The sequence below is a fragment of the Sapajus apella genome, unplaced genomic scaffold, assembly GCF_009761245.1.
Source record: "Sapajus apella isolate SASKATOON/1434 unplaced genomic scaffold, GSC_monkey_1.0 scaffold3, whole genome shotgun sequence".
NCBI lineage: Eukaryota > Metazoa > Chordata > Mammalia > Primates > Cebidae > Sapajus > Sapajus apella.
Genome location: NW_022436943.1, coordinates 47,901,277 through 47,913,782, shown reverse-complemented (window position 1 = coordinate 47,913,782; position 12,506 = coordinate 47,901,277). Strand labels below are relative to the sequence as shown.

The 12,506-nt window shown below is 43.4% G+C and overlaps 2 protein-coding genes across 3 annotated transcripts in view; one reads left to right on the top strand and one right to left on the bottom strand.

Annotated features, from left to right (window-relative positions):
* Positions 1–600: 600 nt before the first annotated feature.
* On the bottom strand, positions 601–12,331 carry NDUFB9 (NADH:ubiquinone oxidoreductase subunit B9). Of its 2 annotated transcripts, XR_004259367.1 has the most exons (5): positions 12,087–12,294; positions 8,078–8,270; positions 3,540–3,653; positions 697–905; positions 601–637 (listed from the first exon to the last, which is right to left on the bottom strand). XR_004259367.1 is itself a non-coding variant. In XM_032246561.1 (4 exons), the coding sequence occupies exons 1-4, from the start codon at positions 12,203–12,205 to the stop codon at positions 774–776; spliced, it is 558 nt and encodes a 185-aa protein (XP_032102452.1). In that variant the 5' UTR covers positions 12,206–12,331; the 3' UTR covers positions 601–773. The 2 variants fall into 2 exon arrangements, 1 of the variants encoding a protein (XP_032102452.1); XM_032246561.1 differs by having other exon boundaries at positions 601–905; positions 12,087–12,331.
* TATDN1 (TatD DNase domain containing 1) overlaps positions 12,289–12,506 on the top strand; it is a 52,712-nt gene continuing 52,494 nt past the window's right edge. Inside the window, exon 1 of the mRNA XM_032246530.1 lies at positions 12,289–12,367. Within this exon, the coding sequence (XP_032102421.1) occupies positions 12,346–12,367 (22 nt within the window). The 5' untranslated portion in view covers positions 12,289–12,345. The remainder of the gene's footprint in view (positions 12,368–12,506) is intronic.

Here is a 12,506-nt window from a genome sequence, read left to right as displayed (position 1 = left end):
GGTTGACCAAACTGCTTTATCTTTAAAAAACAAAGCTTTTGAAACATTTAAGGAGTTCTGTTACACCCTTACCTTTGAGTCTGCAAACAATCCAAGCTACCTTAGCAGAAGCAAAGCTGGAAAACTGGTTCTAAAATAAGTGCCACAAGAAGTTTCATCCCAGATTGGACCCCCCAACCCCAACCATCAAACCTCTACCCCTGAGAGAACGCCACAAATTCTCTGCCTGTTTGTTGACTATGTACTACTTAGGGAGAGTTGTTCTTCTAATAACTAAAATTCCATTAGTGAAATCTTTAGAAAACCAAAAAGGTTATTTTTAAGTCCTAAGTATTTCTGTTCTTGGCTTTGTTTATTCCTTCTACTCCCCATAGCTAATTAGGCCGTTGACTAAGAGGAGTTTTTTCACCTCAATCCTGAATAAATGTTGTGTCTGGTTCTGCCTCAGTTTTTCCTTACTGGTAACATGTGCTATCAGTGATTTATTGCAGAGGGTAACACAGCTGACTGACTACGTCCCGTCATGCACAACTAATAAAACAATGAGTGGTACAGTCACTTGGCATCATGGTAATTCTTAAAAGAACATCAGTCTTACCAGACCATTTCACTGATTTTTTTATTAGGGCAAGTGTATGTTCTGTAACGTATTTCACTTGCAAGCATGAAAGATTTTTTTTATTAGGGCAAGTGTATGTTCTGTAACGTATTTCACTTGCAAGCATGAAAGATTTTTTATTAGGGCAAGTGTATGTTCTGTAATGTATTTCTCTCTACACCGGCCGCTCCCGGGGTCTGGTCACAATATGCCACCACAGTGGGGGCAAATCACCTTCCTTTCGAGCAGGAGGCAAAGCTTCAGTCAGAGGACCACCAGGTGGCGTTTCCTCCTCCAGCTGCTTAATCTAGAAGGAGGCAAGGAAGGAATAATTACCGAAGGAATCTAATTGACTATAAAAATCTGCTGCAGTGAAGGGTCAGCTTTATTTCTATGGTGTGTAACTGACATTACACACTATCTGATCTCAACAATGAAAAGTGTTTTTTACACAAACCTGCTTTATTTTCATACCCACACTTTGAGAAAAGTCTCCTTGTTTTCCCATTCTTTTAAATAGCAAAGCCTACCCTTCCTATTCTTTCCCCCACCTTTTCATCACCTCCTTATATAGCTGGACCTCCTCTTATTCTGTAGACAAAAACATGACAACTACCATTCCAGTGCTTCTTGTCACAGTCCCCTACCCACTGAAGAGAAAAACATTTATTTTTGTGTCTCAGTTAAGTGTTCTCCAAAAGTACCACGCATTAAGAAACCTCGGTTCATAATATGTTGGGGATGTTAATTGTAAGCCCTCTTCCTAGCAACCAAGGACAAAAAACTCGAAATCACATGTAAAAATATGCCCAGTTCTGCCCGTTGCTGACCTACTACCTCTGGTTCTAGTTATAGCCAAGATAAATGAGGCTAACCCATTCTGGAGTGTGGCTGCCCTGGGCCTCCAGACACGTGCTGCTTCATGATGTTGAAGTGATGGAATATGTCAAGGAGGAATTGTTTTAGAAGTTATCCCAGTGATCAACTGCAGAATGAACCTGCAGCGGCTCACCATGAATATGCTTCAAGCTTCTAAACGCTGAGACATTTCTGACAAAACGGTGCCCTCTTTGGCCACAGTGCCCTTCCCTCTGCTCCCCCTCAGACAAACACTGTCAAAGGTCAAAGGCCAATATCCTGGGTGTCATCACCAGAACCAGCACAACTTCCAAAATCATGACTTCAAACATCCCATTATCCAACCATGCTCTCCCTTTCCCACTCATTTGTTTAAATGCCTCTGTGAAAGACTCAATTCACAGATCCTCCCAACTTGGCCTTCCCTCTCTGCATCTGCCTCCCCTGGCTCGATTTTTATTTTTTTAAATCCAGCTTAGATTCCATCATGACAAAAGCTCCTTTTCGAATAACCTCAAGTCCCTTGTCACTCTCTCTGAGCAACAGACAAACCGAACCATCTACCCTCAGGCCTGCACCCATACAGCTTAGTATTGCTAAAGAGAGAAAAGATACTAAAGCAAATCGGAATCAAAACTCACTAATTATTCCCAACCTCAAATGGACCTTCACCACCTGGCCATCCTACTCTCCGGCAAGCTCTTCCTCACTCTATGAATGACTATCACACCTTGTCTACGTTCTCCAAATATGCTGCCCCCATTTGTTGGCTTTTCCTCTTATTTCATTAAAAAAATGAAGCTATCACAGAAGTCTGACATCTTCAAAACTTCTAACCCAAATGTATTTATATACAATCTTTCGCCCAATTATAATGGACAAAGAATCCTTTCTCCTTTTCTTTTTTCTCTATACTATCTCCTAAGGATTCCATACATCTCTCCACGGCTTTTAAAACTGAAAACTTCCAAGTTTCTGTTTCTAGGCCAAATCTCTCCTTGGAGTTCAAGATTTCCACACCTCAAGTTGCCTTCTGACATGTGCACTTGATGTCTCACAGGATTCTCAAACTGCACAAAACTTCCAAAACGAATTCTTGATTGCTGCTCTGACACCCGTGCCCCCTTCCCCACCTTCCCTATCTCAGTAAACATTACCACCAACTCCAGATGTTAAAGCCTAAAACCCAGAAACCATTCTCTCTCTCTCTCTCTTTTTTTTTTGAGATGCAGTCTTGCTCTATTGCCCAGGCTGGAGTGCAGTGGCACAATATCAGCTCACTGCAACCTCTACCTCCTGGGTTCAAGCAATTCTCCTGCTTCAGCCTCCCAAGTAGCTGGGATTACAGGTGCACACCACCACGCCAGGGTAATTTTTTGTATTTTTAGTAGAGACGGAGTTTCACCATGTTGGTCAGGCTGGTCATGAACTCCTGACCTCAAGTGATCCACCCACCTTGGCCTCCCAAAGTGCTGGGACTACAGGCGTGAGCCACTGCACCCTGTCCCGGACGCCGTTCTTGATTCCTCCCTGTCCCTCGCCCACCCCCAACATCCAGTCAGTCATCACATCCCTCCAAATGATGTCCTGAGTCGATTTCCTTCCATGTCCACTTCATCTACCCTAGTGCTGGTCATAACAACCTTTTGACTACACTTCTGCAATAATCCGAGTAGGGTCTCTCTGCATCTCCTCTTCCCCTCTCCAATGTATTCTTCACACTACAGCAAGGTTGAGCTTTTAAAAACAGAACTGACCATCCTAACATGACTGAAAAATGCCTAAGACTCTAGTGGAAAGGAAGGTTAAGGGACAGTATAGCAAGAAGGCAAGAAAGTCAGGCAAAGGACTAAAGAGAAGATCTGAAGCAAAATCAAAGACAAAGCTAAAAAGACCAAGGTATGCACTTTAACCTATTTGGAAGGTGGTTATGTTACACTGATACACTTAGAAACTAACGTATATCTGAGAAGCAAGGGCCCAGAATAACTGTCATAGCAGGAATCTGGACCTCTGCATGTGGGGAGCAAAACCTGATTCCGTCTATGTAGCTAAGCAATAACGAAGTTCAAGTAAGACGCACCTCTCGTTCCCAGCTTTCTCTCCGCAGTTTCTTCCACTTTTCTCTCTTGGCAAAGTAATCAGGATACATTGCCTTCTCGGAAGGATGCCAGACATCCAAGCAGTTTTCCGGAACCTGTCAGGAGAGGAAATCATGGTATCAATCCACAGGACACATTTATGTATCACTGACAAGGCTTGCTCAGGATACATAAGACAAAGATCGAGGCACATTTTTATAACCACTCCAACTACCAGACTGTTTCTGACTCTAAGCAAGGAACAGCAGAGGATAAGCAGGAACCGAAGATAAAAGAAAATGCCCTAGAGTCAAAGACAATGCTGAAAAATAGCACCATCGTCAGTCCAAGGAGAGCTAGCATCATTCCTCTCCTACTTGCCTTCTCTAAATATGCAGGGTAGTCTTATCTTACTTGGGACTCTTAGTGTCTCAGAAATATTAAGCACCAATCCAAGTTGGTTAACTTTAAAATGAACTTTGTCACAGCAAAAAGTATACTGTATGACCTTAAATTTGAATGTAGAAAGAAAAGTCTTTTTTTTTTTTTTTTTTTTTTTGAGACGGAGTTTCGCTCTCGTTACCCAGGCTGGAGTGCAATGGCACGATCTCGGCTCACCGCAACCTCCGCCTCCTGGGTTCAGGCAATTCCCCTGCCTCAGCCTCCTGAGTAGCTGGGATTACAGGCACACGCCACCATGCCCAGCTAATTTGTTGTATTTTTAGTAGAGACGGGGTTTCACGATGTTGACCAGGATGGTCTCGATCTCTTGACCTCGTGATCCACCCGCCTCGGCCTCCCAAAGTGCTGGGATTACAGGCTTGAGCCACCGCGCCCGGCAGAAAGAAAAGTCTTAATGACATCTCAGAGAGAGAAAACTTGACACCTAAAATCCAGTACAGGCACAGCTTACAGATACTGTGGGTTTGGTTCCAGACTACTGCAATATAGCAAATATCACAATAAGGTTAAGTCAGATTGTTTCAGTTTCCCAGTGCATACAAAAATTATATTTATACCATACTATAGTCTATTAAGTGTCCAATAGCATTATGATGTCTATTGAGATGGTGTCCTTAGTAGACTATAGTATAGTGGAGATTTTGTGAACATTGATGAAATGACGAAAAGGATTTTGAATAGTTCAACTTAGTTGATTAAGCAGCAGCAGGGTTTGAGAGGATTGACTCCAATTTTTAAAGAAGTTCTTCTGTGAGTAAAATGCTATCAAATGGTATCACATACTATAGAAATATTTCGTGAAAGGAAGAGTCAATTGATGTGGCAAACCTCACATAATATACATTAAAAATGTACAAAATGGGGGCCGGGTGCAGTGGCTCACGCCTGTAATCCCAGCACTTTGGAAGGCTGAGGTGGGTGGATCACGAGGTCAGGAGATCGAGACCATCCTGGCCAACATGGTGAAACCCTGTCTCTACTAAAATAAAAAAAAAAATAAAAAAATAAAAATGTACAAAATGTACAAAATTTTTGGGTTGCGTGAGGTGGCTCCCACCTTTCGTCTCAGCCCTTCGAAGGCCGAGGTAGGGAGATTCTATGAGGGGAGGAGTTTGAGACCAGCCTGGACAACAAAGCAAGGCTCATCTTTACAAAAAAATAAAACAAATTAGCTAGATGTGGTGGTGTGCACCTGTATTCCTAGCTACTTGGTTGGCTAGGACAGGAGGACTGCTTCAGCCCAGGGGGTCCAGGCTATAGTGAGCTATGATCATGGCATTCATTCCACCCTGGGCAACAGAGGGAGACCCTATCTCCAAAACAAAAACAAAACAAATACGTTATTGATTAAAAACTGCCAACAATCTTCTGAGCCTTCAGCAAATCAATCTTTTTACTGGTGGAGAGTATTGTGCCAATGTTGATGGCTGCTGACTAATCAGGCTGATGGTTGCTAACGGTTGGAGTGGCTTTGGCAATTTCCTAAAATAACAATGAGGTTTGTCACATGAATTAACTCTTCCTTTCACCAAACATTGTTCTAGTATATGATGCCATTTGATAGCATTTTACCCACAGAAGAACTTTTTGCAAAACCGGAGTCAATCCTCTCAAACCCTGCTGCTGCTTAATCAACTAAGTTGAACTATTCAAAGTCCTTTTTATCATTTCATCAATGTTCACAAAATCTTCACCAGGAGATTCCATCTCAAGAAATCACTTTCTTTATTCATCCCTAAGCAGGAACTCTGGCCAGGTGTAGTGGCTCACAGCTGTAATCCCAGCACTTTGGGAGGCCGAAGCAGGTGGATCACAAGGTCCAGCGATCGAGACCACCCTGGCCAACATGGTGAAATCCCGTGCCTACTAAATATACGGAAATTAGCTGGGCATGGTGGCACATGCCTGTAGTCTCAGTTACTTGGGAGGCTGAGGCAGGAGAATCGTTTGAACCCAGGAGGCAGAGGTTACAGTAAGCCAAGATTATGCTACTGCACTTCAGCCTGGCGATAGAGTGAGACTCCATCTCAAAAAAAGAAAAAAAAAAAAAAAGCAATTCTTCAAACTCCTCATCTGTTCAAGATTTATCATGAGATTGCAGCAATTCAGTCACATCTTTGGGATCAACTTCTATTCTGGCTCTCTTGCTATTTCCATAGCATCTGCAGTTACTTCCTCCACTGAGGTCTTGAGCCCTTCAAAGTCATGCACAAGGGTTGGAATTAACTTCTTCCAACCCCGTTAAAGCTGATATTTTGATCTCCTCCCATGAATCATAAATATCCTTAGTGGCATTTAGAATGGTGAATTCTCTCCGGAAAATTTTACTTTGCCCAGATCCATCAAAGGAATCACTATCTATGGCAACTATAACTTTGAAATCACTCCTTGATCTTGAGCCCTTCAAAGTCATGCACAAGGGTTGGAATCAACTTCTTCCAACCCCCGTTAAAACTGATATTTTGATCTCCTCCCATGAATCATAAATATCCTTAGTGGCATTTAGAATGGTGAATTCTTTCCAGAAAATTTTACTTTGCCCAGATCCATCAGAGGAATCACTATTTATGGCAACTATAACTTTACAAAATATATTTCTTAAATAGTAAGACTTTCAAGTTGAAATTACTCCTTGATCCATGGGATGCAGAATGAATGCTGTGGTAGCAGACATGGTAGCAGGTCTCAACAGTGGGCTTAAAATATTCAGTAAACCATGCTGTATACAGAGGTGCTGTAATTCAGGCTTTGTTATTCCATTTCTAGGGTACAGGCAGAGTAGGTTTAGCATAATTCTTAAGGGCTCTAGGATTTTCAGAATGGCAAATGAACAATGGCTTCAACTTAAATGCACCAGCTGCATGAGCCCCTAACAAGAGTGTTGGCCTGTCCTTGAACTTTTAAAGCCACGCATTGTCGTCCAAGTATGAAAGTTCTAGATGGTATCTTTTTCCAATAAAAGGCTACTCATCTCCACTGAAAACCCGTTGTTGAGTATAGCCACCTTCATTAACTGTCTTAGCTAGATTTTGTGCAATACGTTGCTACAGCTTTTCCACCAGCACTTGCTGCTTCAGCTTGCACATCTGTGTTATAGAGATGGCTTCTTTCCTTAAACCTCATGGACTAATCTCTACTAGCTTCCAACTTTTTTTCCACAGCTTCCTCATCTCTCTCAGCCTTCATAGATATGAAGAGTTAAAGACTTGCTCTGGATTAGGCTTTGGCTTAAGAGAATGTTGTGGCTGATCTTTTGTCCCAACCACTAAAACTTTCTCCATATCAGCAATAAGACTGTTTCATTTATCATTTGTGTGTTCACTGGAGTAGCACTTTTAATTTCCTTTGCATTCACAACTTGGCTAACTAGCACAAGAGGCCTAGCTTTCTGCCTACCTTGGCTTTCAACATGCCTTCCTCACTAAGCTTATCCATTTCTAGCTTTTGATTTAAAGTAAGAGATGCGCAACGGATTTAAAGTGAGAGACATGTAACTCTTCCTTTCACTTGAACACTTAGAGGCTACGGCATGGTGGTTAATTATCCTAATTTCAGTGTTGCTGTGTCTTAGGGAATAGGAAGCCCTGAGGAGAGGGATAGAGGCAGAGGAACTATTGGTTAATTAAACAGTCAGCACATACACAACATTTATCGATGAAGTCTGCTGTCTTATACGGACATGGTTTATGATGCTCCAAAACAATTACAATAATAACATCAAAGGTGACTGATGACAGTTCACCACAACAGATAGAGTAATAATAAGTCTGAAATACTCTAAGAATTGCCAAACTGGGAAACAGGGACATGAAGTGAGCACATGCTGTTGGAAAAATGGGAGCCCACAGACTTGCTCAGCATGGGGTTGCCACAAACCTTCAACCTGTAAAAATATAATATCTGCAAAGCACAATAAAACAAAATGCAATAAAATGAGGTAGGCCTGTATCTGACAACTGTCAGGAAAGAAGTCTCCCAGCTACCCCTCAAAGGGCAAGTGATTTAATAAGGCTGAGGTCTGGGACTGGAGAAACAAAGTCTGATCTCTCAGAAGGCAGTCATCAGAACTCTCACCTACCTTGTAACCCTCGTATCTCTCATATGAGGTACCCCCAGGAGAGTCAGGGAAGATGTATGGCTGTGGATGCTGACGGTACCAGAATTCTTCCTCAGCCTCCTTCAGCAGCAGGGTGGCCTTCATCATATCCTTTTCATTCTTATGTTCTTCAAACCGGGCTCTCATCAAACAAGCGAAGTATCGGTACTTGTCCCTTAAACCAAAATGATTTTGAGGATTAGAAATGTCACCTACTGACATGGTCAGTGTTGCTATCTGACAGGAGGCTGCACTCCTGATACCTTCTGGATGAACAGTGAACCTCCCCCAACTCTGCCAATGGAGCAGCTGTTTCAAGTCCACCAAACAGCAGCAGCAAAAAAATACTGTATTAAATATATAGCCTAACTGTTTTCCCCCCTTACATCCAATGATGGAAAGAGGATTTAAACAAACAAAAAAGAATTCGCAAAACAGAAAAGCTACATAACCTCTGTAGGATCATTCAGTATTCATCGAATGACAACTTCGTCCATTTCCTTCTATCTTGTGCTAGTCACTATGCCAAATTCTGGAGACAGTAAGATGAACAAGAAAGGTGTTACCTGGCAGACACTGTATTGCTTGGCTCATACAGAGCTGAGTTTGTATCCTGACTCTGACACTGGCTGCATAACCTTAGGCAAGATAAGGTCAAGTTCTAAAGAAAGTGGGCAAAGATCGGTTAGGAGGTTTTGACAATAATCTAGGACAAAGATGACAATGGCCTGAAAGTAGGGAGCTGTGATGGTGACAGGGGACAGGAGAGACACTGAGACACATTTAGACTTCCAAGTTATGAGAACAGGCTCTCCAATCAGACTGTATGGAGAGCTCTGCCACTGCTACCTGTGTAATCTGGGGTAAATTAATGTCTTCTGGCCAGGCGTAGTGGCTCACACCTATAATCCCAGCAACTTTAGGAGGCCCAAGTGGGTGGATCACCTGAGGTCAGGAGTTTGAGACCAGCCTGGCCAACATGGTGAAACACTATCTCTACTAAAAATACAAAAATTAGCCGGGCTTGGTGGTGGGCACCTGTAATCCCAGCTACTCAGGAGCCTGAGGCAGGAGAATTGCTTGAACCTGGGAGGCAGAGGTTGCAGTGAGCCAAGATTGCGCCATTGCACTCCAGCCAGGCAACAAGAGTGAAAAATATATATATATACACACATACAAAAATTAGCTGGGTGTGGTGGTGCATGCCAGTAATCCCAGCTACTGGGGAGGCTGAGGCAGGACAATCGCTTATACCCAGGAGGTGGAGGTTGCAGTGAGCTGAGGTCACACCATTGCATTCCAGCTGGGCAACAAGAGTAAAACTTCGTCTCAAAAAAAAAAAAAAAGAAAAAAAAGTCTTCTAGACCACAGGCTCCTCCTCTATAAAACAGTGATAGTAACAAGATGTATATCTTAAGGTTGTCATAAAGATTCAATAAGATAAACACATAAACACACTTCAAAAAGTGCCTGGCACATCCCAAGTGCTCAATAATGTTAGTTACTAATATCATACTGGAAAGAGAATTTGCCAAAACCAGCGTCCAGTTATATATGGTGTATGGGTATGTGTGTTATTGGCAAAGGAGTAAGGAGTAAATACTTGAGAACAATTCCAATAATTAAAGCTGGATAGGCTGGGTGCAGTGGCTCACGCCTGTAATCCCAGCACTTTGGGAGGCCAAGGCAAGCGGATCATGAGATCAAGAGGTCGAGGCCATCCTGGCCAACATGATGAAACCTCATCTCTATACTAAAAACACAAAAATTAGCTGGGCCTGGTGGCGTGCACCTGTAGTCCCAGCTACTTGGGAGGCTGAGGCAGGAGAATTGCTTGAACCTGGGAGGCAGAGGTTGCAGTGAGCCGAGATCACACCACTGCACTCCAGCCTGGCGCCTGGCGACAAAGCAAGACTCTGTCTCAAAAAAAAAAAAAGCTGGATAACTAAATTACGAATGATACCATTAGCAGAGGCAGGGAATTTAGGAAAACAGAATGGGGAGTGATAAGAAAACAAGTCTGATATCAAGGAATTTAGCTAAATTGAGTTTCAGAGAACAGTTGGTGATCTTTTAAAATTTTTATTATTATTATTTTTTGAGACAGAGTTTCACTCTTGTTGCCCAGGCTGGAGTACAATGATGTGATATTGGCTCACTGCAACCTTCACCTCCCAGGTTCAAGCAATTCTTCTGCCTCTGCCTCCTGAGTAGCGGGGATTACAGGCACCCGCCACCACGCCTGGCTAACTTTTGTATTTTTAGTACAGACAAGGTTTCACTATGTTGGCCAGGGTGATCTCAAACTCCTGACTTCAGGTGATCCAACCACCTCGGCCTCCTAAAGTGCTGGGATTACAGGTGTGAGCCACTGTGCCCGGCCAACAGTCTATGATCTAACAAACAATTCAAACTATAGCTCTAGAGACAAATAAGCCCAGGTGGTGGCTCAAGTCCCAGCACTTAATGAGGCTGCCCAGAGTACATACAGCAACACAGTAAGCCTAAGATGAAACCACAGAGAACAGCACTATGAGGAAGAAATTAAGGTAAGGATTGAGAAAGAATGTCAGATCTAAAAAATGTTGAGCCATAGCTGTCATAGTAGCTAGTTTATATCATTTTCCTCTAGGACTATGGACTTTAGTATTCCCAGCTGTAGTTCAGTACTGCTTGAATTCTTTTTTTCATGTTCAACTTTTTTTGGCACATAATAATTGTACCTATTTATGGGGTACATGTGATATTTTAATACATATATAATGTATAATGATCAAATCAGGGTAATTAGGATATTCATCACCTCAAACATTTATTATTTGGGTTGGGATACCTGAATCCTTGATGGCTCAAGCCTTCCTCCATCATCGAGTACTTTACATGTCCATTGATTAGTTTACATTTCCCCTACTAATCCATGACCTGCTGCAGCTCAAAAATGGATTTACTAACACTTATATATTTAGCATAGAGCATAGAATCTGAATTGCAAATTCTGTCAATAAATAAGGAAAACTCAAGGAAGAAACTAACAATCCCACCACACTGTACTTGGCCACCTTCCTGCCAAATCAAGATAAGCATGTCTGTGATTTTCTAACAGTCATATACATGTAATCTGGGCTTCGAGGATACTCTCTGCAATTCTTCCAGGCCTACTCCATTTTTCACAGTTTAGAGATTTTTCCCAGAAGCCCTTCCTATGAAACTAGGTTTGGGGAGCCATAAGAGTAGAGTGAAGGCCTAGCATTCACACATCTTGGGTTGTTAGCCCACCATGCGTTGAATTTCGGTTATCAAAATCCACACATTTTAACACTGTGTTCTAAGACTAGTCTCGGATGGACAGAGGAGGAAGGAGAATTATGTAAGAGGTGAAAAAAGATGTAAAGGTAATGAAAAGGACTAGATGAAGCTAAAAAGAGAAAAGCTAATGGAGGGGGGTGGGAGAATGATGATGTTTTGGAGTCAGATCTAAATTTTAACCCTGGCTCAGACACTCACAAACTCTATCACCTTGCACAAGTTACTAGCTGTGCTTCTACCCTCATCTGTAAAATAAGCTTAAGATAATTCCTAACTCCTAGAGTTTTGCAGACTAAAGAAAATAATGCATATTTTATGACTGTTAATATTAGAAAGGAGAGGATCGTGAAGAAGGCAATTAATGAGTGCTGGACCCGTGACAATTACAGTTTTAGGCACATTCCTTCATTTCACTTAATCTTCCTGCGATCCTCTGCGCTGATCCTACGTCCGTTTTACTCATACTGAGGCCCAGACCGGATAACCAACTCTACAAGGTCTCGCGGCTACGAATGGCGAAGCCTAGATTCAAACCCGGGTCTACGAGAGGATTCTCTGGGGCTAGAGGCCGCCTTCCAATTCCGTTTCGAAGCCCTTGAACCTCCCGGTACCTGGGGGGCCTCTCCACTTCCATGGGACCCCCCCCAAGGTCACCTACCCTGAGCCCTGGGTCCCCATCCCTCACCTGTGGACACACCACGACTCGAGGTGGCGCAGCGCCCGCTTATAAAGCCGCAACACCTTCTGCTGATGGGTCAGGTAGGCCACTGGCGCGGAGAACGCCGCGGGCACGGAGAACGCCATGGCTCCGCCGACCTTCAGCGGCCGCGGAGGTAGCCGGGAAACCGGATACCTGCGGCTGGTGACGGAACGGTGCCGGCCGGAAGGGCGGAGCTGCAGGCGGCCACTTCCGCTTTCGCCGGCTGGGTGCCCCGGACGCAGTCATGAGTCGCTTCAAGTTTATCGGTAAGCGGCGCGTTTTCCCCGTCCTTGTGTCCTTCTGACTGGTCCCTGGTGTCGGTCATCAAGGTCACAGGGCCCAGGACTTGCGCCCTCCTGCTTTGTAAGGGTTGAAAGGGCCGCTCAAAGGAAGAGGGCGCGGGGA

Coding starts and splice junctions, on each gene's coding strand:
- NDUFB9 (XM_032246561.1), bottom strand. CDS start 12,205: ATGGCGTTCTCCGTGCCCGCGGCGTTCTCCGCGCCAGTGGCCTACCTG. Junction 3,654..8,077: donor AGAGATACGAGGGTTACAAG/GTAGGTGAGAGT, acceptor CTCTCCTGACAG/GTTCCGGAAAACTGCTTGGA. Junction 906..3,539: donor GAGAAAGCTGGGAACGAGAG/GTGCGTCTTACT, acceptor GCCTCCTTCTAG/ATTAAGCAGCTGGAGGAGGA.